Below are 25127 nucleotides of genomic sequence, written 5' to 3'. Positions count from 1 at the left end.
AACGTTTTCAATTCATGTCAAATTCTTGATGTGGAAAAAATACAATTTCGATTTTTTGGTATCCAGTCTTTTGAATCAACGTTGTCGAGAATTTAAAGAACTACTACTACTATGAGTACAGGAATAGATATTTATTTCTCTCTTTCCATACTAAACTTGAAAGCACTTCCTACGAATCAAAATCACCTTAAAAAATGTAGGAAACAAAAAAAAACTACTTTGAATGAGGAACGCCACCCACACACAATTATATTACCTTTTTTAAAGCCATTGATATTCGTAGCAGAGCACTTGTCATAAGGTTGAAGTGTGGGGATTGAGACGTGGACAATTGACAATCGATCTTGCTATCGAGATCATTCGATTGGTTGGTTTGAGTTAAGGATCAACCTTCTGCTTTAAGGTCTAAAGGACATGAGTGCAATACCCGCATGCGATCTAGACAGATTTTGTTTTTCTTTTTCGACGTGCGGATAGACGAGTGGTACGCGTTACTACGAGAATGACTATTGTCATTCTCGTATGCGTGCTGCGGGTTCGTTCCCCGCATAGGTTAAGCTTTTGTGTGATCAATGCATGCTTGTTTTACGATGGATGTTCTTCGTGCATGTGAATTTAATGTTTGTTAATCCTCTACTATATAGAGATTTCTAACGGTATGTAATAGTATCATAGTTTTATAAGTTCGGTTAGCAACTAAGCAAAAATAGTTTTGTTAGTGTATAATAATTCACTTTGATATTCAACAAAATCCCGAGTCACGCTTGACTTAACCTAACATTTCCTCTAACGTCAGAAATATAATAGAAATTAATCCATTCTCCTTAGAAATAGTAGGGTATAATAAATATTCTGATAAAGTCAAGATAAGTGAGCCGCAGTGAAAAATTTAACACTCAACGTGCAATTTTATTGCGAGCACGCTAACTTAATTCTAAGAACTACTTATTTAAGGGTTTTTGATATGCAATTAATTGTACGACAAAGGAATTAATTGCATTACAAGTAATTCGCAATTAAAATGAAAATAATTTATAGCAATCGCTTTGTAAAGATTTGTAGCGCTGTTTTATACTCCTTAATCTTTTTTTTAAAGCTTTTAAGTAAAAAGAAAAAAAGGTTTGCAGATTATTTGAACATTTTACTACATGATGATTGCAAAGTTTGCTAGAGCTAGGTTTTAGTATATTTTGCTTATTTGTTTATGGTTCTCACGACTTCCGCACCAAGGAATTTAATCCCGATGCCGCGAGGGGTATCAAGGGGTACAATTAATTAAGACACCTAGACTTAGGACAAGTATTTATGGTAACCTCAACACGTCAGCTATCCTTGTCAATAATAGGGATGACGACTGGGTATAAAAGGAAAAAATCTAATTAGTCCCTCAGTTAGATAATTGAAAAGTATGAGACACGTATTTTTTCCTTTTTCAGAAAAACTAGAATTGACAAAGATTAACTGCTTTGAAGTTTAGGAAAGGAGGCTTGTGACGTAACGAGATGGTAAAATTTATACACAATCGTGACGTCACGCGTAAGTTTCATTCACTGTAATTTGGTCAATTTTTGTTTGGGGGACAAATAAAAAAATACGTATCCATTATTATACAGAAAACTACAAGACGGACACTGCAAAAAAAAATTGTCGTCGTCCCTATTCAAGGGATACAAGGGACTTATTTTCTCTTAACATTTATTTTATCAGCCAGCTTTCTACAGTTTTCTTGGTCTATAGTGGTAGAAACATGCAATCAAATATGCTTTCAAAAAAGGTACCTTTTCTTCACATTAACATAAACAAAACATTGATTAAATTATTCACAGCAAGGTTAGTTAAAACTGCCATAAAAATCAGCATAGCCCAACATACCCCGCATAGCACATGACAAATCTGCATCGTATATAACAAATTAAAACATTTTTGCGCCAGTTGCTACGTCAGGTGCGTCCTAATTAAATCCACCGTGCAAGTTGCTCGTCACTAGTGGATTGCAATAGACAGTGGAATACAGTAAGCCAAGTCAGAGCAACTATTTAACCGTCGCATATATATTTTTTTGAAGTAGATTGTTTCGTCGTTTAAAATTAATGCGTCAAAGTACATTTTCAAAGTAAGACTGTCTTTGAATTGCATCAAAGTATGTACCTACGTTCGGGGAAAACAATAACAACATTAAAAAATTCAAATGGTTTCAATTTAGTGTCGTTTTTTGGCAATCACGTACACGTACATGATCAAAAGTATCACTAATAACATAAACAGAGTTTTTAAATTGTCTAGACGTTAAAGGAGATCGCGACTCCTTTCTTCGAAGTAGGATAAATCATTTTGACTCCAGCGTTCAAAAAAGCATGTGAAAGAGTTAATTATATCATACTAACAGAATAAATTATTTCATTTAATTTTAACATTTCTCTCAGTTCTTTTTTTCTGAGGATCGTGACCAGTGAGTTCGCATCTGGACTGCGACAATCCTCAGAAACGTCATTTGAAAAACTAGCTTCTTGACATTCGATAAACAAAAAGCATCAACATTCACCCAAATAGCATGAATGAACCTTCTGTAAACATTTACGTGTGTGTAGCACCAAAAACGTCACAGTATGAAGTGGCTAATGTTTTTTTTACTTCACTTAGCACTGCAGACGTGACGAACTATGTATACATTGTGTATATACATATTGTATACATTGAAGTGTTTGTTAACAAGAAACGTTATACACTTATGAGGATTTATCAAGAAATATGTCAAAGCTAACAAATGAAATTAATGACTATTGAAATCCTAAATCATTTAAATTAATTGAGTATGCCTGCGTACTTTGGAGTGATAAAATTGCTAGTTAATTAATGAGCAAAAGAAAAATATTTTCAAAAATTTTATTCTAAAACTCAAAAGTTTTCAAACAGATTAGTGTTAGTACAGACAGCAAACCTTAGCAATATGGTTCCATTTTTCCCTTTGGGTACGCAACCCCAATTTTTTTTTGCAACTTCGAATTTTCATTTTATATTTTTCTTAGATTTAACAACAGATTTCTTTCTAAAAAAATAACTTATTTTTATGTAAATAAGTTTTTTTTCATTATGACCGCAGTCATTGTAAACATGAATTTTCATTGAAAGAGAAGTTTATCTAAACAGCCGTAGATATCCGGATACAAATGTCGCAATTAAACAAACAAGATCATAATGTATTCGATACAGACTGACATTGGCACACACAACAAGAAGTAATCAAATAACCTCTTCGATTTTGGCATCAAGTCGCCGCGATTAAGGAAATATAGCCACACAAACATTGAGCAAACAGCTGCTCAACAGAACACACACCAACATCATTGGCCCAACATTTGTTCCATTAAACTCTAGAATAATGGTCGTGATACACTGCAGCGTTTCCTCGGGCATTCCCTTGTTATGTAACTTTCGTGCTCAGCGGTTTATTCGGAAATACCGCAGCAAGTGAATTTGCCTGTAACGTTTAGTTTTTTGTTTTTATTGAAATACCAAACATCGCATCGCTTGCACTCTTAAAACCGCTCGTCGAAACATTTGGACATTTCAGCTAGCAACTCGTTGTTCTATAACAAGTAGACTCTGTTAGAATACTGCAGTATATTATTACCCTTAAAGAAACATGCATTGCGACAAATGTTGGGCCAAACACGGCCAACTAGTAACATTAATATGCTGAGTAAGTAGCTATTCTGTAATTACAAAGAGTTTACTCGACAATAAACACAAACATACGAACGTTTCTTTGTTTGTCACGTCATCTGAATATTACATGTGCTTAGAATTAGATTATTAACTTGTACTTCTTGGAGTTGAATAAGCATTAGTATGACTTCGTGTAAATCAAATAAAGAGAGATATTCATGACTGTGTTTGCCCACAGATACTTTTTTTAACGACTCCTGCGCTTATCAATTTATCTTTGTGTCGCGAGGGTTTTTGTAAATATTCAAGTCACATGCACAATGACATCCAGACTCAGGACGAGCATTCGCCGATCACAAACGCTTGTTCAACTCGGGGATCGGAGCGACACGTCGAGTTTTATTAATTGAGAAAGAGCAACTCTGCTAGGATAATAAAATTTGAGCACATTGTGTACAACGATAATAATATTAATTAAAAATGTGGTATGTTTTAGTAAAATTATTTTATATTTTGTAAGCGTGACAGCCCATTACACAGGTGTAGAACGGCATCTCTCTTCGACACCTGCGATCGCATTAATTCCCTAGGCCATAGGGCCCACGATAGATAATTTCGTACCAATTTCATATGTGCAAACTTGACTATGAGTGCAATATTGATATCATGTTATTGGGTAGTTGTTGCTATGTTCAGTTTTTTGTGTCTTTTAAAAATTAAATAGACTTACTGTTTATATTTACACTGCAATCAATCGCGTTAGTACGAGAAACTTGCCGCGATCAAATGTCAATAATTTTGGCTACTGGGTATCCGCATACTGAGTTTGTATTACAATCAACTGCCAATTTATGTGTGCTTAATACCTATAAGCTAAAACAGTAACTTTCCAAAAACATTCTGATCTTCTCTTCTATTTACAAAAACTGTTTACTGTCCGATTCTTCTTACTGGTGCAACTTTTTGAAACTGCACATCTCAACCATTGTAACCTCTATTTTATTTTGCAATCCAAAACGGATAATTAAGTTTATTAAGCATTTAAAACCCAACATAATAAATACACTTTAAAACAACATAGAAAAACAGTCCAAAAAAACTACGTCTCAATGAACCACACGTACTCCGTTATCACATACAGGAATTTGGTTACACATACTATAATATACTAGTGTCATCATTGTGTGACGGAAAACGACGGTTGTCGGCTCCGCATTAGGCCTTTATTGCTTTTATAATAAGACATTCATATTCAATGAATGTACATAACCCGCGGCTGCAGATTCCTTTCAGCTATTTACGCGTTAGGAAATATTTTGACATTACATTTTATAGAACGCTTAGTTTTAGTATTGATTATTTAGGAGTTAAATCGTAGATGTTGAAAATATCTTGAATTGGCATTGATTCTCACTCAATCCTTGTCGAAGACAGATAATTGTTTATTTTGTTCAGAAAATAGAATGGTGTTCTACAAAACTTACTTATGGGAATTTGTGGCAAAATAGCCGTTTTTCGGAATATGGATCCTTTTCCGTTAAAAAAACAGAGTGCTTATCCCATCTTTCTCGCCATGTCTTCTAAATTATTAACTTGTCAATTAACTAGCCACTGGCACAAACGTAGCAAGATTAACATTGGTGACAAACTAACAACCTTATTTTTGACGTCAGACGTGCAAAACCATCGGAATAATACAAAGACATTATATACTATATACTAGAATAATATTAAAAAGGTTAAGACAGTAAATCTTATTTTTTCTATGCTCGGAAATAAAAAATAGAACAAAATTAATAAAAAGAACACAAGAAGAAAGGTTTAAAGCAATTAATAAATATACAGGAAGGAGGTTGGTTATTGCTAGAGTGGTGGGCAAAGGAAAAGGTTTTCCTATAAGTATGTTTATTAGTATTCAATATTTACTCATTTACTTACAATTTGTTTGTATGTAAATCTTGACGTAATGATAAATAAACTTTACGTCTCTACCTGCTTATTATCGCTGATTTGCTAAATGATCTTTCTCTATAAGGGACGCTGAGGTAATCATAAGTATCATAACTAAGGACCGGATGGAATGGTTTTTTTTTTATTCTTTTTTCATTTAACGTGAAACAGCTGTCATTTGCTTCCATTCAAATTTCATCAGATTTGGCTCAGTAGTTTTTTATTTGAAGATGGATCTTTTTGTTGTTATAACAATATTTTATAGTCTTCTTTTAAAGTTATGTTACTGCTGTCTGTGCTCGCAACATGCTAAATAAGTTAATATTATAACTCTAAACGCGATCACTTGTAATTGGTTTTTTGGCGACGATTATCCCCTCTTGTGTTAACATTTTGATAGCTGTAACTCCTCCAAGTAGCAATAATTAACCTTGATTTCGACAATAATAGGTAAACATACAAACGTTATATACTGGAACGCGGATACCAATTTCCTATTAAGTACAGTCCTACCTATAACTGGCAGTCTAGACCAGTTCCAGACATTTTCTAACTTCAACTGTATATGGTCTTTATGGAACAAGCTGCATAGAATTGTTGCTACTCGAGATCTTCTAATCTTAAAAGGTCCGAAATTTTTATCCAATTCCTTCCGATAGATCAAACTGTATAGCCACCAAGTCAACGTGTCGCGAGTTCGATCCTCGCGTAAGACAAGCGTTTGTGTGATCTACGATTGCACGTGAATGTTTGTGGAAAATCTCACAACTCGGGGATTAAGTAAAAAAAAAATACTATTAAACTGTTTAGTTAGAAGCTTGCTAATATGTCAGTGTTTCTTTTCACAATTGCAATACTAATTTAAATAAATTAGTTCAAACATCATTTTTTGTTCTCAAACCAAACATCTCGTAACCTCATCCAATATTTGAGCATGTTACGCAAAATATATTTGACAACTATTTAACCGTAACTTCAAGTATAACTTAAATTGTTCTCAAAAATAAATATGGTGAACTGCTTTACATCTATTATGTATTTGCTTGGATACGTCATAGCGTTTTTTGTAGTTAACCCAAATTACACGCAGAGTGCAGAGCAGATTCAAAAATTGCGCAAAATTAAACGACCCTCACAATAAAAAAATCAATTACAACTTTATCTTCTTCAAATATATTGCTTTTACTTTTTTAAGAAGAACAAGATAACTTTATCAATCTCTGTCGAAAAGTAAACTTATTGCATTTAAGTCGCACATAACTCTTAAAGTCTTCTGTATAACATAATCAAACTCTACGTTACTCCATACATGTCCCAAAACGCAATCCATAAACACTCCAAAGACATACCACACACGTTCTTAGTAAAAACTTCAAACAAGCTATAAAACATGCAACGAAAGCGTATCAAACGCATGTGCTTATTAACAGTCAGTCCTCACTCAACCTTGGTTCTCGAAGCGAATTCCTAAGCAAGGGAGCCTGAGTCATACGCACTCCGCCTGCTAACGAACACTTACACTGTGATATTGACCCAAATTGTGTAATTTTACGACGTTTCTGGGTGTAATTGTAACATTGGCTACTTGCAAAACTTTGTTCCTTGGATGGTCCTTGCTTGAGTATGGTGGTTGCAATGGTCAATGTTAATAACGTTCAACAAGGGTTATTTTGATTTGCTGTAGCCTTGACAATATATTCCGAGCTGTAGTCAGTCTGGAATATATTAAGACACAACACAAGAAAATTTTATTGCCATGACGATTCTTAGTATTCCGTACCCGAAGGGTAAAAACCAAGCCCTATTAATTATACAACTATCCGTCGGTCTGTCGGTCACCAAGTTATTTCTTATGAAGAGTGATAGCTAACCAGCTGAAAATTTTAGAGAGATGCATTTCTACTGCTGCTATAAAAAAATATGAAAAGAAAAAGCAAAGGTGCGGTCATGAATTTGAAGACGATGTGCGACTTGCACTTATCCTCCATCGATTAAGTCTCTGGTGTTCTGATGGATACTGGCTGCCCAAGACCAGGCTGGTTGGCGTTCGCTCTTTTGCAACGTGAAAGCTGGTATTATGAAGATACCTCTCTAAAAAAAATCGAAGCATTCTAAACAGTACAATAATTTTCCAAACTTTCTGTCTTATGACCTCTACGCTAAAACAACTGTCGTCCAAATATTTTTAGTATGTGCAATGTTTAATACATTCAGTGTACGTAAGTTGTCGTCATTGTTTCATTATTGTCCTGCACTGTGACGTGCGATGTACTAATGTAATAATAATAGCACTTCATAAGGCAAGGGTTCGAAATTTTGGGTTAGCTTCATATGGAGTGGGTTTATCAAGATCGTGTGGGATTGTTGTTGGTATACTACTAGTGTTTTCAGTCGATTACAGTAGTATTTTGTTGTTTTCACACTATTTAAGTCACTGTAGGTTTTTGGAGGTCTTAGCTAGGATGCATTCGGTACAAACGCAGTTTTATTTTTGATTATTGTTTGTTTTACTGTTGAAAAATCGCGTGGGTGTAATTTAGATATCCTAGATATAAAATAGCTTTAAGTATTTAAAACAAAAATGTAAATAAACAAATAACTTGAGGTAAATTATGAAAACCACTGAACAGATTTTGACGAAACGTGGACACAGACAGTTTATAACCTGGATTTACACATAGTTTTTATCCTGGTTTGATGTCCCGATGGGATTATTTCCGATTCGTAGCAAGCGGGTCCGTGGGCAACTACTATATTTAGTTTATACTTAGCCATATTTTTACTTCAGTATTGTTCCATGTCAGAACTCATTTGCTATGAGGATTATTAACACTAGGAAATCATTAATACAAATATGCAATTCTGAAACCCATCATTTGGAGCTATTAGCATTAATAACATAATATATCTGTAAGGAAAATCTATCAGCCAGTGGTAATTAATTAGTTTTGTAATCAGTATAAATAGGTATAATAGGGATGATGACATATTTTGTTTGCAGTTTTTGTATAATAATGGATACGTATTTTTTAATTTGTCTCGCAAACATAAATTTACCAATTTACGCGTGACGTCACGATTGAGTATAAATTTTACTCTATCGTTACGTCACAAGCCCCCTCTCCTAAACTTTAAAGCCTAATCTTTGTCAATTCTAGTTTTCCTGAAAAAGAAAAAAATCGTGTCTCATACTTTTCAATTATCTAACTGAGAGACTAATGAGATTTTTTCTTTTTATACCCAGTCATCATCCCTATTATTCTTGCAGCATAAACATAGTAGATAGATAGATACTGTCTTTATCCGGATTATTTCATGGGGAAAAATTGGTTTGAATTGTGGTTTACGTAGTAGTATTTTATTACGTAGGTACTTTTCATTTCGGTTTCCTATTCCCGACAAGTTTGTATCTTCTTTTTTAATAATTCACGACATACCAGTATCGAAACAGATATTTACCATCGAGATTGAGTGCAATTTATCACGAATAAGGTTTTATTTAAAATAAAACGTACGATTCTACTTAGCATGTATATGCACAAATATGAAGTGTCAATGTCTTAATAAGAAAAAAAAATCAACTTTTTTTCTTTTTTTCTTAACTACAATGTTTAGCTAAATATAAATCTTCAAAGCAATCATTGCAAATCTACATAACTATTTACATAAGAACGATGCAAGCGGTATGAACACGCAAATATTATGCCTTGTATATGTTTCTACTGTTATTTGTCCAAGAAAAATAAACGCACGTTACAAACCACGTCTGCAGAATATTAATAGATACAGTGCAATATTACGGATAAATATTATATTAGAAATCGCCTATAATGTGCTACAGGTAAGCCTCTTAGCTAACTGTCATTTCTTTAATTTTGACACCATTGACAACTTGTCTGACAGGCTGATAAACATTGTCCGGAAACCTGGATTCAGAACGTTATAATCTGAAATGACCAACCCGCAGTGAGCAGCAAGGTCGAAAAACTGCAATGATTTTATCTCCGATACGGACTTTTATCAATGACGATAAATCTTAGGCTTTACTAAAAACTTAGAAATAGCCGCAGTTCGTCCTTTTACATTAATATTTACACATATACCTAGGTATTCAGTCCCCCGTACATGTTTGTGGCTGGCTTGATTTCAGTTTGCCCAATTAAACTCTTCAAACACTGCCTAACGTGTTCATTTAAATACTATATTAACTGCTGACGTTTCGAATCCAGTTAGTTCTTGATGTGAACATATCGACATCTTAAACGAACAAAGACAGAGGGCAAACTGTACTTGTATAGTTTATTCTGTCTTGAAAAACAACTTATTGAAAACGGATACCAATTATTTCTTAGTTTATTTTGACTAGATCTGATTATTTCAGTTAGAAGGATTGAAAGGAACCTACTTACCCTCTTACTTTACCTCTTTAGGGTTTTGTAAACAAGGAGTAAAAACGATCTGTCAACAGACTGCATCTCATAAAAAATGATAGCTGGCCAGCAGAAACTTTAACAGATTATATATTTTTATGGTTTGTTACGGTCATAAGTTTATTTATCACCTAACCGATGTGTTTGTCTTAAGCCTGTCTTATGTGTACGGATCTTTCAGTATCGCGTATCCTAATACGGTTATTTTTTTACATTAAAATACTCGTAAAATATTAATGTAACACACAAACACATAAAAATGAGTATCTCTTAACAAAAAAGGTCTCCATATTGTATATCCGTCGCTTGCAGTCTATCCAGTCAAACAAAAACATGCAATAAAGACCTACATTACTACAACATAATCTTTAAGTTACTACGTCCAAAGACAATAAATCATCAAGATCAAGGCATCTGAAATGAACCCTATAACTCTACTGTAACAGTTCAAGCACAATCTAATAATTAGCTCGCAATTATAATTTAATTAATATCAGATCAATAGATAACTCCGAAGATCTGCCTAGCTATGAGGTCACAATGATAGCCGTCGTGGGAGAGAGACACTGCTATGCGTAATTGTTGTTTTCTCACTTTCACAACAGCTTTTTCTATCTACTCTCTGACGTGGTGGTAGACCCTCTATCCTTAGGGTCTACCACCACATCCTATACCCATATTTAGACACGTTTTTATGCACTCACTTTCTTGTTTGTTTGTCGTTCCGTTTGGATCTGGCAACTCAATTTTGAGGCAGTTCCCGATAATATAACATGTTAAAATTTTCAGGATAGCTTCAAACCCGATGACAAAACAATTTAGAAAATCGGCTTGAACAATTTTGATAAAATTGGAATGACATTTAGAATCGTGGGTTGTGAAAAACGGAAGTTGTGGAAGAGTAAAAGAACTGACGTAGATTTTCATACTGCAACACTAATCTAAAGCAATGCCCAGTCAAAAGCGTTACACAACAACCTGTAAAGAAGTCCTTAATTATAATTTAAATGCATAAAAGATACAGCGATATAACCTGAGTGTCTACTCTGAAATGATCCTAGATCTAGTTATCGATAAGAACTAGATTTTCCGGTAACGAACAAAGAGTTTTCTCCAACAAGTCTCCAAACAAATCTATGGACGGTATTTTCTTTGTTATAGTTAAAACTTGCGTCGCACGCGATTTTCCAAGAAAATCTCAGGAAATTTTCATACAAAGGAAATAGGTACGCAGGGAACTATTTAAAAGAACATTGTAATTTACTATATTTACATGCTATGCAATAAAAAAATATTGGAAATTGGAAATAAAAATCTTTTTATGGCGTTAAAAAAACAGAATTTGAAAAAGGAGTAAACAAGACTTGAAAAAACGTAATCGTTTATCGTTTCACTATTTAAATTTAAATTTTTATTTCAGTTGGTTAAAAACCCGAAGAAATATTTATAAGCAACGCCCACAAATCGACCCAAAAAGTCTTGATTACGTACCTAAAACCTAAGTTCTGACAATTACCTACTAAATCTTTTATCATCCAGCAATTTATAGACAAGGACTACAAAGAAAGTAAGTAAACACTAAAAAAGCTAAGATACAACAACATCCTTTGTAAGTAAATCTAAACAAATTTACATCGAAACTCATTTCTAAGATACAGTCAATGACAACACAAATAGGTTCACAAAGTGTCCTATTCAACAGGTCTTAGAACTAACTGGACGATGCCCTTTGTTCTACAATTTCAACAGCAAGTACTGAAAACAAACTCCTTGGCCCGAAGGCATGAAAGCATGAGAGAGATGGCGGTTTAGGCTGCCTAGCGTTATCTCGCTTCCGCGCAGCTTCAATCCGTAACAAGAGCTCGAAGTAAGCAAGCAGAAGTTAGGACTAACAATTAACGATACACAAAAGCATTTTGATAGGAATTTCGTTTCATTATCTCACGTTATGACGTTACGTATCAATTCTGACGAAGTATTTATTGAAGAGGACTGATAGGTTCATAATTGATTAGAACGGTGATAAATTTCCAATGTAGATTTATTATGTTAAAAAAAAGGAACCTCATATTGAGCGAAGAGTGAGATTTTTAATAGGTCCCACTTCATCTCCTCGTAAACCGTTATCAAATAATCACGAATCACACATATTTATCGGGATCACCTGGCTAGACCAAACACTTTGTCTCTTGAGCCATGCGCCGCGTACGCTCACGAATGGGTATGGATCCTAACCTTAACTAGTCAGGTGGACCCGCTAAACGGGCGTGAGTGAACCGTTGTTAAGTACAACAGTTTCAACCAATTAACTATCTACCCTTCACCGATCTCACTCAAATATTATGAAGTCACATTTAAGTCTTGCATAAATTGCAACAAGTTATAGTTAAGTAAAGCAAGCACAGCACAACTATTAAGTCACCAATTTCCCTAAGTTGACTTTTACAACTTTAAAAGGAACTTGGAGAACAGAAAGTCTCTTAATTTTTAAGCATTTAAGAAGTTAGTTGATGTTTTACGAGGATAAACAAGGTTTTACAACTTTTGAATTATAACTTTCGTGTTTTGTTTTTGTTGTCTGCAATGTGGGTGTTGCATTGATGATTGTGTTTATGGAAAGAGAAACTTCATTATACTTAGAATTAGGTTCAGAGAAGTCCCTAGTTTCCAACAATGATTTTTGTCAACCATTTTTCTTGCGTGCATGTTAGATATTTCTGAGACTACCTCCTGAATATCCGACTAATTGAGACAACCACCTTTCGGTATAAAAGGATTGGCCATGTTGGAAGTAAATTAACTTTACAACAGAATAATTCACACCGTTAAACCGTTAAAACTTCTCACTCATAGACAACCAGTTCCTTTGGAACGAATATTAATATGAAAGATAAAATCATAGCTGCGTATATCCAAAAAACGACAGCGTAACTATGTGGATCCATACTTTTATTTATGTTAAACAAATTCTCTTAAGTCTTTTAATTGTGTTATTCGTATTCTCATCATTTTAATTTTCACTCCTATAGTAGAGATTCTTTAAAATGTAGGTCAATGAATTGATTAATTGGCGTCAAGAGTAAACAACAAAGGAAGTCTTGAACAGAAATTGTACACTCAAGAACAAAACGGTTTACATTCTGTTGCTGAGAAATATAATTTGTTTATTCATGCATTTTAAGACGAGGTTCTCTTACGAACAATCTCTGAAGTCTTTGTATAAAGTGAGGTTATGTAAATTGACACTAACATGCTATGTCATATTTTTAACATCAAGCAAAATACATCTATATGCTGCGATGTTTAGGAAAACAGTAAAAACCACACTTGGGATAAAATATAGTAAAAAATAACAGTGTTTTTACAGCATTTTCCTAAAACTATGAAGGATCTATCAATTTGATTATACGTACAGTGCTAATTAATTCATCAATACGTATCCGGTTTCGGAATCAGTTTACACTTTTAAAAAACCTATTTTTACACACTACACGTCACATAGGTAATTTGTTGTCACTTTTGATTGCGTCGGTACTGACGTCTCTTAGTCATCTGTAGCAACATCTTCAGTCTTCAATCAATGAGTCATTTAGCACTGTAGTACAACTGTTAATGAAAAAAATTTTGAATGGGTTTCGCTATCTTTTAAGCAAATTAATAGTTAGCTATTGTATTTCGGAATTATAGTTTAATTATTATACTAAGGTTCCTCTGCCTGGCTGTCTGTCTATGACCAGGTTGAAACTCATAACCATGATAGCTATATAATTTAAATAATCAAAGATTATTGCGACTTGCAGAATTAAGTCCGCCTTATGTACCACAATTGTACATGAAAGTTTAAATAAATCAATAAATTGTGTATTTCCTAAAAAAAAATGAAAATACCTAATAATTAAGGTTAACAACCATTGATCGTCATAATAAAATAATATGTTTTATTTTAATGATCAAACTGACTCACATTAACATTATAAGTGCAAAAATAGGTATGTGTGTATTGTCACCTGCTCACGCCCAAACGGCTAGCCCGTTTTTGAAGACATTTGGTATGGACATAGCTGGTGGCTGGACCATGGATTAACTCATAGGGTGTCAAAAGAGGATAACACATAACAGCTACTTTTTTTTTTAAATGTTTTACCTTCTTACACCCGTCAGAATTCGTCAGCTCTCATTTACTTTCGGTAAATAATGTTTGTTTTACGCCTTGTTTACTTCTGTTAATGAAGCTGCGAAAATATTTTTCTCTCGAATTCCTAATCAAACATTAATAAACAGAAGGCTGGATGTAAATAAATGAGGTCGACGACCTCAATTTAAATAAATAAATAAGCAAATGAAAAAAGTTTGGTAAGTAATTTTGACTTAGGTCCCGTTGGTCGATCGATAAATTTAGATATAGACCCTTTTTTTAATTTATGATAAAACTAATAGTTAAACATCGTCTGTACAAAAAAATCTGTCTAACTATCATAAGTTCACGAGATACAATCTGATGACAGAAGATCCAAGCTTTTGTAGTAGGGTTCCGCTTTCACCCATTGAGTACAGAACCGCAGTAAGCAGTATTTCAGATATGACCAAAAACAATTTGTATAATTTTACAAAATATTTATTAAAGAATAAGGAACCTAAAGAATCTCGCACGAATATACAATTATTGTGTAATACTTCCTCTGCCCTTAACAAGAAAAGGGCAATGCCGAGTGCGCACGCAATAGCAAAGCAGTAAGTATTGCTACAACTTGTAATAGTAGTAGTAAATGAATCATCGTTACAATGGTATTATCTAACTAGTAGACATCATTATTTATTACGCAGTTCAAATGCAATCAATAAAACTTCATAGAATACGATCAAGTTCCCGAGTTTTAAGCAAAATAGCAAACCGCAATTTATATTACGAAGTTGGATATAAAACCTTATTTTATATGATTCATGTATGTCTCAGTGACAGAGTTTAAGACGCCTTGGGTGCTTTATCTCTTGAATAATTATATGTAGTGCTGGGTTTCCGCATAATGAATTCTTTCGTTGCAACAGATGTTTAGCAATATGCACATGAATATGAAAAGTCACTGGTTTTTGTGGTGATATGAACCTACAACCTTTGACTTGGCAGTAATACTACTAGGCTCTCCCTCTAACTATATAATACACTCACTACTGGAAGTAAATTATTAATATGAACACGTTCATTCAAGTCAAGCAGGTCTAACGGACAATAATTCCTTTTTATTATTAGCGAGTTTTATTATCAGTATTGTCGTAAATAAAGCAACAACTTTTAAAGATTTCTAAATATTTCAAGGTCTCAAATGTTCAAATCTTATATTACGAAGATATTGTTATAAATAATTAATTGTTTACAAAAGTATACGGAAGCAATGCAGTTAACACGTATGTAGTTCAATGTCGCTCATATTTCGATCACGTTTAGTTATTTATTAATTTATTTTATACTCTAATTTATTAAAAAAAATACTCTTACAAATCTAATTAAACAATCTAAACATTTTAAACTTAAATAAATGAAATATCAGTAAAGCAACGTTAGTCTTTAGTAAAAGGATATTATCTATGTAGCAATATTAATATAGTTTTTTTTTTTTTAAAGACAACATTAAATACAGCCTAGTTTTGTTTCTTCTCGAGAATCACTAAGGAACCGGTGTAAGGTGGACGATTTAGGCCAGTTTAGGGTATAAAGTGTATTTCAATGTATTTTGACCTTCAAAAATAGTTATGCAATAGCCTAGTTTGTATAACTGAGTTATGATGTTGAATATTGCCGGTGTAGTTAAATTACGAAAAAATTGGAACATCATACATTTGTATAGCCTGTTTTAGGTCCCACAGTTGGGCAAAGGCCTTCCCCTTTCTCTTCCAAACCTCTCTATTTATTGCGATTTCTGGCCTCTTAAAGGAAAAATTGATCTTTCTTTGATAACCTAGTTACTATCATACTTACTTTGGCTAACGCTCCGACAATTTCACAACTTACATCTCGTTCTATCTACAATCTCGTTGAGTTCAACGCACCAGTATTAAACCAGGAATGCAATAATGCAACGATTGCGCCGTGCACAGCAATTAATTTATTAGTAGGTATGACAAAATTGTACCTATAAGCACCATTGCAGCAGTTTATACAGCGCTACGTAAATTACGAGGGAGTTTCGAATCAAATCTCAATATAATTTTTAGAATCCTATTTAAAAACCTTTTTCTAACGGTCAACTATATTAGAAACTAGCTGTTGCCCGCGACTTTGTCTGCGTGATTTTTAAGACGTGAAAAACTATGAAGTTTAATAATAACGACCATCTCAAAAAAGTAATGCAATATTGAAAATGAAACACTTTTTTTTATTTCTAAATTATAATGAATCTTGAGCGGCCCAAAAACTATCAAGTGTTTGAATCAAACACATTTCATCGTTTACGATACTATCCTGGTGTCAAATATTTCACAGCTGTTTTAATGAATTTTTCTTATTCAATCCAAAAAAGAGGGGTTTATAACTTTGACATATCTGCCTGCCTGTTTGTCTGTGACATCATAGCTTCCGAACGAATTGAAAGATTTTAATTTAAACATGGATTATGTGCGAGTGTTCGTTTAGACATGTTTGACAAATCGAGCCGTTTAAAAATAGGGGGGGGGGGATTAGTAGTAAAAAATAACAGAAGGTATAACTCAGTCTTAGCACTTCTTCAAAAAATGTTTTACTTTCGAGGGTTTTCCATTTTCTAATTGGGTGGGTTATGATTTTCGAGCACGTCTGTTCTTGGGCCGGCCTACACCTGAAATTGCTAGAGGGATTATGACAGTGATTATGAGGTATCATAAAAAATATTATTGTACTGTAACCAAAAAGGTTAACCAGAACCATATTACTGAGGCCCCGGTGTCCGTTTTTCTGTCTGTCACCTGGCTGTTTCTCAGGAACAGTGATAGCCAGACAGTTGTTATTTTCACACCCGATGTTTTCTGACGATATAAAGAAGATGTCAAATTATTTTTGTGGACGGAGCTGGTGAAGTGAGAGTCGGACTCGGTAACTGTGGATTTTACATAGTGTCATAAGATAAAAGATTTTGCAAAATTGCGCCCAGATAAACAGTTTCCTGAAACACGTTATGTTTGATTGTCGTCTTAATATAATTCGCCCTAAGCTCTGACTGATCTAACTGATCTTCCTCACAAACATTTGGAATATTTCCAAAATAAAAAAGTTGGTAAACGTGTTATCTTGGCCCTCTGGTGTTTTGATCATGATTTGCCTTTAAATTGCTGATAAATAAATAGCGTGAAAAAAAATATATCAGACACCCCTTTTTTAAGATTGACAATGCCTAAATCTAAAGTATAGGATATGTCTAATTTGTGATGTTACGACAAAGCCTATAAAAGACCATAAAAGTGACTTCATGCACATGAGTTCTATTTACTGTACCAATTTACAGAGAAAAATTACGTATTTTTTTCGTTAACCTACCTGACGATCATTGAAGTAAAATACCGTCATCCCTACTGCATAAATGGAACTTAAATAAAGACTACATGAGGTTGGTTATGAGGTTACGCTGTCGATACCGACAGCCAAAATGAATTTTCCAGACATTGTATGACGTATGTAAGTGCTGATAGCTACACTCTATTATCAGCCTTATTGGGGAAATTTCCAAAAATATTGGTTAAAGGAATTTTTGGAAGGACCACGTGTGCGGTCTCTATAATGGCGGATGTAGACCGATCAAATCGTTAAAATATTGGAAAATCCCAGGTATCAGAAGACATTATTCTATCAATAGATACATAATGTCTATTCATTGATAGCTTTGGTCTTATAGATCTTTCACATTGCATACCTATTATGCAGTTTTTATGCAAGTTTTCTGGGCTTTTTTATCCGAAATACTTTTGGCCTAAGTAGTGTGGCAAATTGAAGAAAAAAAAATTGTTTCTAGTTGTTACAGATGTACCAAGGTAATAATTAACTGTGTCGTTCAGTATTTTTTTGTTATGAATAATTATAGATGAGATCAATGTGAACTACATGCAACTTTGGGTTGAGTGTCACTGCGAATGTTTTGATCTTGAAGTAGCATCGCCAACGTTACCGAGCTAAAAACATAGGTATATACACCTATCGTAAATAAATACAAAATCATATTACGGCATTCCACATTTGAACTTGAGTAATTTTAGTACATCAATAAAAATAAAAGTAATTTAAGTTCCTTTCTTTCAAGAATGTACCGATTACGGTAACAATTACATTAAAAAAACGTATTGGTTTATGTTTCTTTTATATTACTTGTGAAATAGTCGCGGTAGGCCTATATAGACTTGAAAGAAAATAAAATGACTAATTTTGTGAAAATTATTTATTTTCGAAAAATCCTATTATTGCTCTGCCAAAAGTCTTAAGATAAATAGCGTGATGTTTTTTGTGTAAATTGATGACCGTGCTGCTTACTACTTAATGGGATGAAAATACACCTCATAATTGTATTACACGATGTTACGGGTGAGTCCAAAAATTTAAAACTTTACTGCTCATGCCCCCTGCATAGTAGCGTTATGGTTTTTGTATATCTGTTGTATCATGTGAACGATAAGGTTCATGCAAAATTTGAACGAAATATATTCAGTGGTTTATGAGATAATTTGATATTTGTTTATAGATATAAAAGGCTCCTGCTCACCCCCTGTAACGAAAAGCGAGATAGTAAGTAAAAAGTATGTTGACCGGACCTTTTGTTGATAATCTCTGAAAATTTGAATCAAATCTATCCAGTACTTTCTGAGATCTTTCCGGACATACATACAGACAAACAGACAAACAGACAAACAGACAAAAATTCTAAAAATCATATTTTCGGCATCAGAATCGTTCATAGACCACCCTGCAATTATTCTTTTTTTTAAATATTCAATGTACAGTTTTCACTTTTCTACAATTTTATTATATGTATAGATTTTTAAAAAGTATTAATTTTTAAAATATAATACCTCAATGATAAGTTTTTGTTTAAAATATTTTTATTGAATAAAAAACTCCTTGTTTTTTATTTCGTTATTTATTCGAACATTGCACAGGTCATCTAATCTATGTTATCTATTTAAGTAACCGGTTTTGAAATGTATTTAATTAGAGTAATTAATATGTGTGCAAGACTTACTCTTTTCGAGTTGAAGGTTGTCTAAATTATATGTTCATTTATTTTTTCAAAAAATGAAAAGAACACCAGTATTATTAAATAATGTAACGGTTTACTCACGCGTATTTATCGGGGTAGCCCGAACTGTTCGACTCGCGATCCCGCCGCGTCTGCTCATGATGGGTCTCCGGATGGGTCCGAAACTAGTCGGGCTACCCCGATAAATACGCGTGAGTAAACCGTTACATTATTTAATAATGAATCATTCTCACGACAGTTACTATCAAAATATAGTGAACACCAGTATTGTTCCTACTAATATTATAACTGTTTAAGTTTGTTTAGATGGATTGATAATTGTTACTCTTTAACGGAAAACCACTGACCGGATTTTGATAAAATTTGCTAAACATATAGTTTATAACATGGATTAACACATAGTATACTTTTCGTCCTGATTTATGTTCCCGTTTGATTATTTTCGATTTGTAATAAATATTTTTGGTATATCAATTTTATCGTTAATACATGAATGCGTAGGAACTCAAGAAATTGTAATTGGGGACCATTTCGATGAATATTTAATGAAAGGTGAGTATTTTACATTTCGGGACTTCTTTGAGAACCAAATTAACACCCACTTGCCATCTGCAAAAATTCTCTTCATTTCAAAATTTATATTTAATATTTTAATTTCTACATTATCATAAATAAAACATGGAATAAGTAACATAGTACATAATATATGTACCTACATATGTTTTTTTGTTAAGCCGTCAATTACTAGTTGAGGACAAGGCCTAACGTCCAGTTCTCTACATGTTCATGTCTCTAGTCTCTAATATTTATTTTCTAGAAGATTAATGAGCCCGTTAGCCTGTTATAAGATTGTGTGCCTCAAAATTGTTACTTTCAAAACTAATAAGTGAACGACTAAGAGTTTCAAATGAAAAACTGTATGAAAACCGTGGATCGTTTTCCTTTTTTTTTTTAAATAACAACACCCTCACTAATCTTAAGCTTTGGATTTAATTATTTTATCTAAGAGGTTTTTACAAAACTGTTACAGTCTTAATTAATTTTGTGTTATATTTTATATGTTTACTGTTTAGCTACTGATTTATATAATCTATTGCCATTGATTGATTCAATACCTAATAAAGTTAAGTTATTCAAATACCTAATAAGATGCATTGACGATCCATATGCTACAGAGAACATGGACTAATGCGATTTGTTTCCGTATTTCCAATTCACTTGGCGTAGGCCACTTGACGTGTTGCTGGTTCGATCCCTGCGTGGGACAAAAATATTTGTGAAATCCCATGTGACATAATGATATATCCTTAGTGCGAGAGTCATATATAAAGAACAAAACTGTGATCTAATAAATGCATTCCATAAAAAATGAGCATATTTAATTCAAGATGGTATCATCAGACACTTCTGATATTTTTGAAAGGAAGACCTTGTCATTAATCAAAAGATAGACTTTATTCTAAAAAATAATGTGAATGCTATGAATAAAATTATACAGATTAAGCCATTCAGATTTGGTAGTCTCATTGACCATATCAATAAAGTATTTGTTTCACTACCTTGACATTTGAACTTTGCTGATCTTTGAGCATTCAACAGGGATATAAAAGAAAGAAGAGAAGAGAGCAGTGCAGATCCTACTGACAATTATCCGTGAAATCAGGATGCAGCTACGTATTAATGTGGAAAGGAGCGACTGCCAAATATGTATGAATAACACCCGGGAGCTACAATTTAACGTACTCTCCGAAACACGAAGGAACTTGTTCTGACATAAGTTACCCATACACGGACCGATTGTATCTTGATATTGTCGGTCCGTGGCTTAACCTGTGATCGAAAAACTAGTGCTGTAGTAGATTTTAATCGAGTTTCTTACATACATCATGGTAAATATTATAGTCGTTAATAATCATAGCAATGGCTTGCACTAGGCACGGAAGTGAATATATTATAGTGATCCTAGACCACCCGATGATTATTAAGTATGTTGCTCCGGCATATGGGTTTCATAACAACTAAACTCGCCATATATATGCGTTGAAACACATAAACTATGAATGTGACATGTTCTTTATTTTATAAATATTAGCTACCAGACGAACGCAACGAAAACTGCATGAAAATCGGTCGCGTAGTTCTTGAGTTAAACGCTGGCGCGACGGTGGCTTTTTTTACATAATTATTGATATTTATAAAATTATAAACTCGATCTATAAAACATTTATAACTTTAATTAAAGAAATAAATTTTATGATATTTTTGAGTCAAAATCGCAAATTACTGTACGCTATGCTTTAGATTAATCTCAATAAAAATTTGAATTTATTACGTTTTTCGAATCGAATTCAATAACATGCAAGTCTTGGAACATTAATTTTATGCACCATAATTGCATGTAATAATTAATTTAATTGATCATAAAAAATCTCGATAGTTATAGTTTCGTCGATACATTTATAAAAAAAAATGACATTTAGCAGATTTTTGCAAATACTTTTAATTAAACTCTCAATAAATAAGTTCTTTTTCAAAATAACATTGCTTAATTTTATTCCTTTCTGTTTCGTAGATTAGACGAGAGTGTTTCGGTTAGATTATTAGATAGAAATCCTTTTTTTTTCAGTTTCGTCAGATCTTGGCATAAATGTAAAACTTTAATTTTGTAATAAAAAAACTAAACAGTATTTTTACCAAAATTAAATATAATTTCAATTTCACAGAAAACCTATCCATATCCCAACAAAAGCTTAATGTCATTGAACACGAACAAGCAAACAAATTCCCCATCAGCGCGATTAGCAAACTATTGATCATGGAAATTGAAAATCAATAGTTCAAACCTAAATGCACAGTCATATTGACAATAGTGACCGGTATTTACATAATTGTCACGTATCCAGTTAGCTTGACGACCACTGTTGCAATTCGAATCAACAGCTAGCCGCGACAAAATGTTTGTGACTCATGCCTTTGCAGTTTTGAAGTTATTCGTCTTTTATTTCGCATTTGTTTTTGTTTTATAAAGGTATCGTGTGTTTTTTGTAAAGGTATCGTGATACATTTTTAAGTTCTGTTTCGGATTTCAAGTTCGCAACGGAAACTATCCAAGTTGACCAAATTATATTTGAAGATAAATTAAATGATCTAGGTGTTTCCAAAAGTGGGTAGTAACACCGTTCCTAAAAATACCATTTCGCCTATTTATCTTCAAAACCAAGCAGAAAAAATGGCAATAAAATAGTACTACATTTCATAATTCTCTCACAAACATTTACATCAAGCTTGTATGACAATAATAAAGAAATAGTCACGACTCTGCTCGAGATAGTAAGGATTATGTCAGGGTTTATTATCTAAATAACGATTCGATTTGGCCTGAATATGATTGCGTGCCCATACGCTTTAAAGCGGCTAACAGCCAGTGATTAAAACGCCAAACGTTTATATAAATTGAATAAGTTAACACTAACGCCTAGACTAGGATGGATGATCACTTCAATGTTAGGCCCGGTATCGATATTTCAATATTAAATATGAAATAAGAAAGTTTTCGTAACACTTACGTAACCGCCAAAAAATCAAACCCTTCCCTTAATGGGTCTAAATGGCCCACGCCATCTTGTTTTTAACTAACTTAAACTAACTAAGCTTTGACAATATTTATTTTAACTTTAATGCGGAATCTGATACAATGATTTCTGAATCACAGTTACGGGTAGGTTTAGGAAATTTCTATAGTGGAGAATCTAGAAGGAAAAACTTTGACTGCGAGACAACGACTTTGACAAATCGAAGTTAAAATTTCAGTAAAAATTTTCATTTCCTCCCAAAACACGTGAATTTTATCACAACAGAACATTCAAACAAAATTCTCGTAAAAATATAAAAAACGCAATGAATTCCTTAATCTGCTTAAAACAAGAAACAGAATTGACCTTTACAAGTATCACATGAAAAACAAAATTCATTTTCCTTCAATAAAAGTACATGATACTAAAGTTGAAAATTTAAGGAAAGATTTAATGAGGAAAATCTGTCTCATACCTTCAAGATCGTTTGATGTACCTGTCTTCAAATGAAGGTCTATTTATAATAAAGAGCGAATATCAACAACATCATTCAAGTGAAACTCGACAAACGATACTTTAATGAATAAAAAGTGGTGAATTGCGAGTCGGTATTGCTAATTAGAGTGTTCCTTACAAATAGTCGAAACATATTTTCAATAGTTAATTGTCACCATCAATTTAAAAATCTTATAGCGTAGTATAGTCATGGCGGCAAAAAAATCAGAAAAAATCAATTGTCACAGTTCATGAAGCAACCTATAAACGGTTTACAAACAGGGAAGCCTTTTTAAAATAAATTTCAGATTTAATCATTTAACTTTTGGGTAGAACAATATTTTTTCTTTGTATCTTTAGAACCTATTTCTGATATCGCTATGACAGTTTTTCATGTAGATTTGCTTTTCACTTTCTTCTACAACCCTGTGTCTATGTTGAGGGAGTTATGAGACGATTAGCGGAAGAATATATTTGTAATAATACAAATGTTATTCGAACTTTATACTTCAAAATATCAATTAAAGAAGATTTTACCTGTAGCAAACATCACAGCAATAGGTAAAAACCGTTACTAATTGAAATACCAAATTGACTTTTCAATAGAACATGTTCTGTCAATTAAACAATAACGCATTCTTATTTATCTCACATTCAAAACAATTTTACTTAGTCACTATGTACTAATTAAATATAATAGTTTCAATAAGCATTTCCAGTATCTATACAATAAGGAAATTGAATATTCGCACGTATTGTTAAGTTATTATACAAAGTACCATTACATAAAACCTTTACTATTTTTTTGTAACATTAATGACTAAAATCCCAGTTATCCCATTAGACTTCAAAAGCAAATGTAAAGGAATACTCACTCTTCAACGCCCATCTCTTGTTCATAATCAATCCATCCAGGAACTTGTACCCTTGCTCCCTGCATACCTCGTCTTTGACACTAGCGACCGCACTGGTCAGGGACAACAGATCACTGGCAAGCACTACAGAAGACGCATAGTCCGGGGATTCTTCCACATGCCGTACATTCCCATCCTTGTCCCCTATCTCATCCCCATACGCATCATAAGAGGAAGATTTAACTTCCGCAACTACCTTCGAAACCTCTTTCTTCAAAGTACCATTTAAATTAACTAAACCAGTTAATTTCGCCACTAAATCTTTATCCACTCCTAAATTTTGGACCGTACGGTTCAAAAAAGCTAGTTCTCGGTCGTTCAAAGTGATGTTAGAGTTTAATATAGGTGATAGTTTTTGCAGCACTTGTTTGTTGATTGCAGTCGTGTTAAAGTCTTTCGGGTCGATGGCGGCAGTAGCCGCGCACGCGACGAGCAGGACCGCTGCGGAGAACATGTCGTGCGCGCGCGCAGACACTTGCGATACTGAGCGTCGGCGATCTGTCGATCATTGAATACGGTCCACGAGCGCGCCTTTTCAATATTTTAATTACTCCATTGTTTTGATCGTTTGATTATCCTTTGGTTCTCGATGCTTCGATTTGACTTTCGTTTTGGATCAAACCTACTTTGAAAGGAACTTATGAATAAACTGCGTAATAAATCATCTTTGGCCAATTTTGGGAACAAACAAAAAAAATATATAATAGAAAAATGTCATAATGCAATTATTTGATGAAATCCCATTTTTTTTAAGCTTAAAATATTTTTTATATGCAAGTGATACAAACAATTTATTATAATATTTCCTTTGAAGGATTAAAATAAAAATCATCGAAAGCTTTTGTTTAAAATTAAAAATACAGAATTCGATACCAGTTTTTTTTTTGT

The 25127-nt window shown here is 33.3% G+C and overlaps 1 protein-coding gene across 2 annotated transcripts in view; it reads right to left on the bottom strand.

Moving 5' to 3' along the window:
• The window catches only part of LOC113507143 (nose resistant to fluoxetine protein 6-like), a 41493-nt gene extending 16761 nt beyond the window's left edge, over positions 1–24732 (bottom strand). The window contains exon 1 of one of the 2 annotated variants that reach the window (XM_026890008.1): positions 24201–24732. In XM_026890008.1, the coding sequence (XP_026745809.1) occupies positions 24201–24693 (493 nt within the window). In that variant the 5' untranslated portion in view covers positions 24694–24732. Of the gene's footprint in view, positions 1–4396; positions 4505–24200 lie in introns of those variants that run through there. The other variant, XM_026890015.1, reaches the window with a different exon arrangement.
• Between the last annotated feature and the right edge of the window lie 395 nt (positions 24733–25127).

Source organism: Trichoplusia ni, chromosome 2, assembly GCF_003590095.1.
Source record: "Trichoplusia ni isolate ovarian cell line Hi5 chromosome 2, tn1, whole genome shotgun sequence".
NCBI lineage: Eukaryota > Metazoa > Arthropoda > Insecta > Lepidoptera > Noctuidae > Trichoplusia > Trichoplusia ni.
The sequence above is the reverse complement of the archived record's forward strand: the minus strand, read 5'-3'. Positions and strand labels throughout refer to the sequence as shown.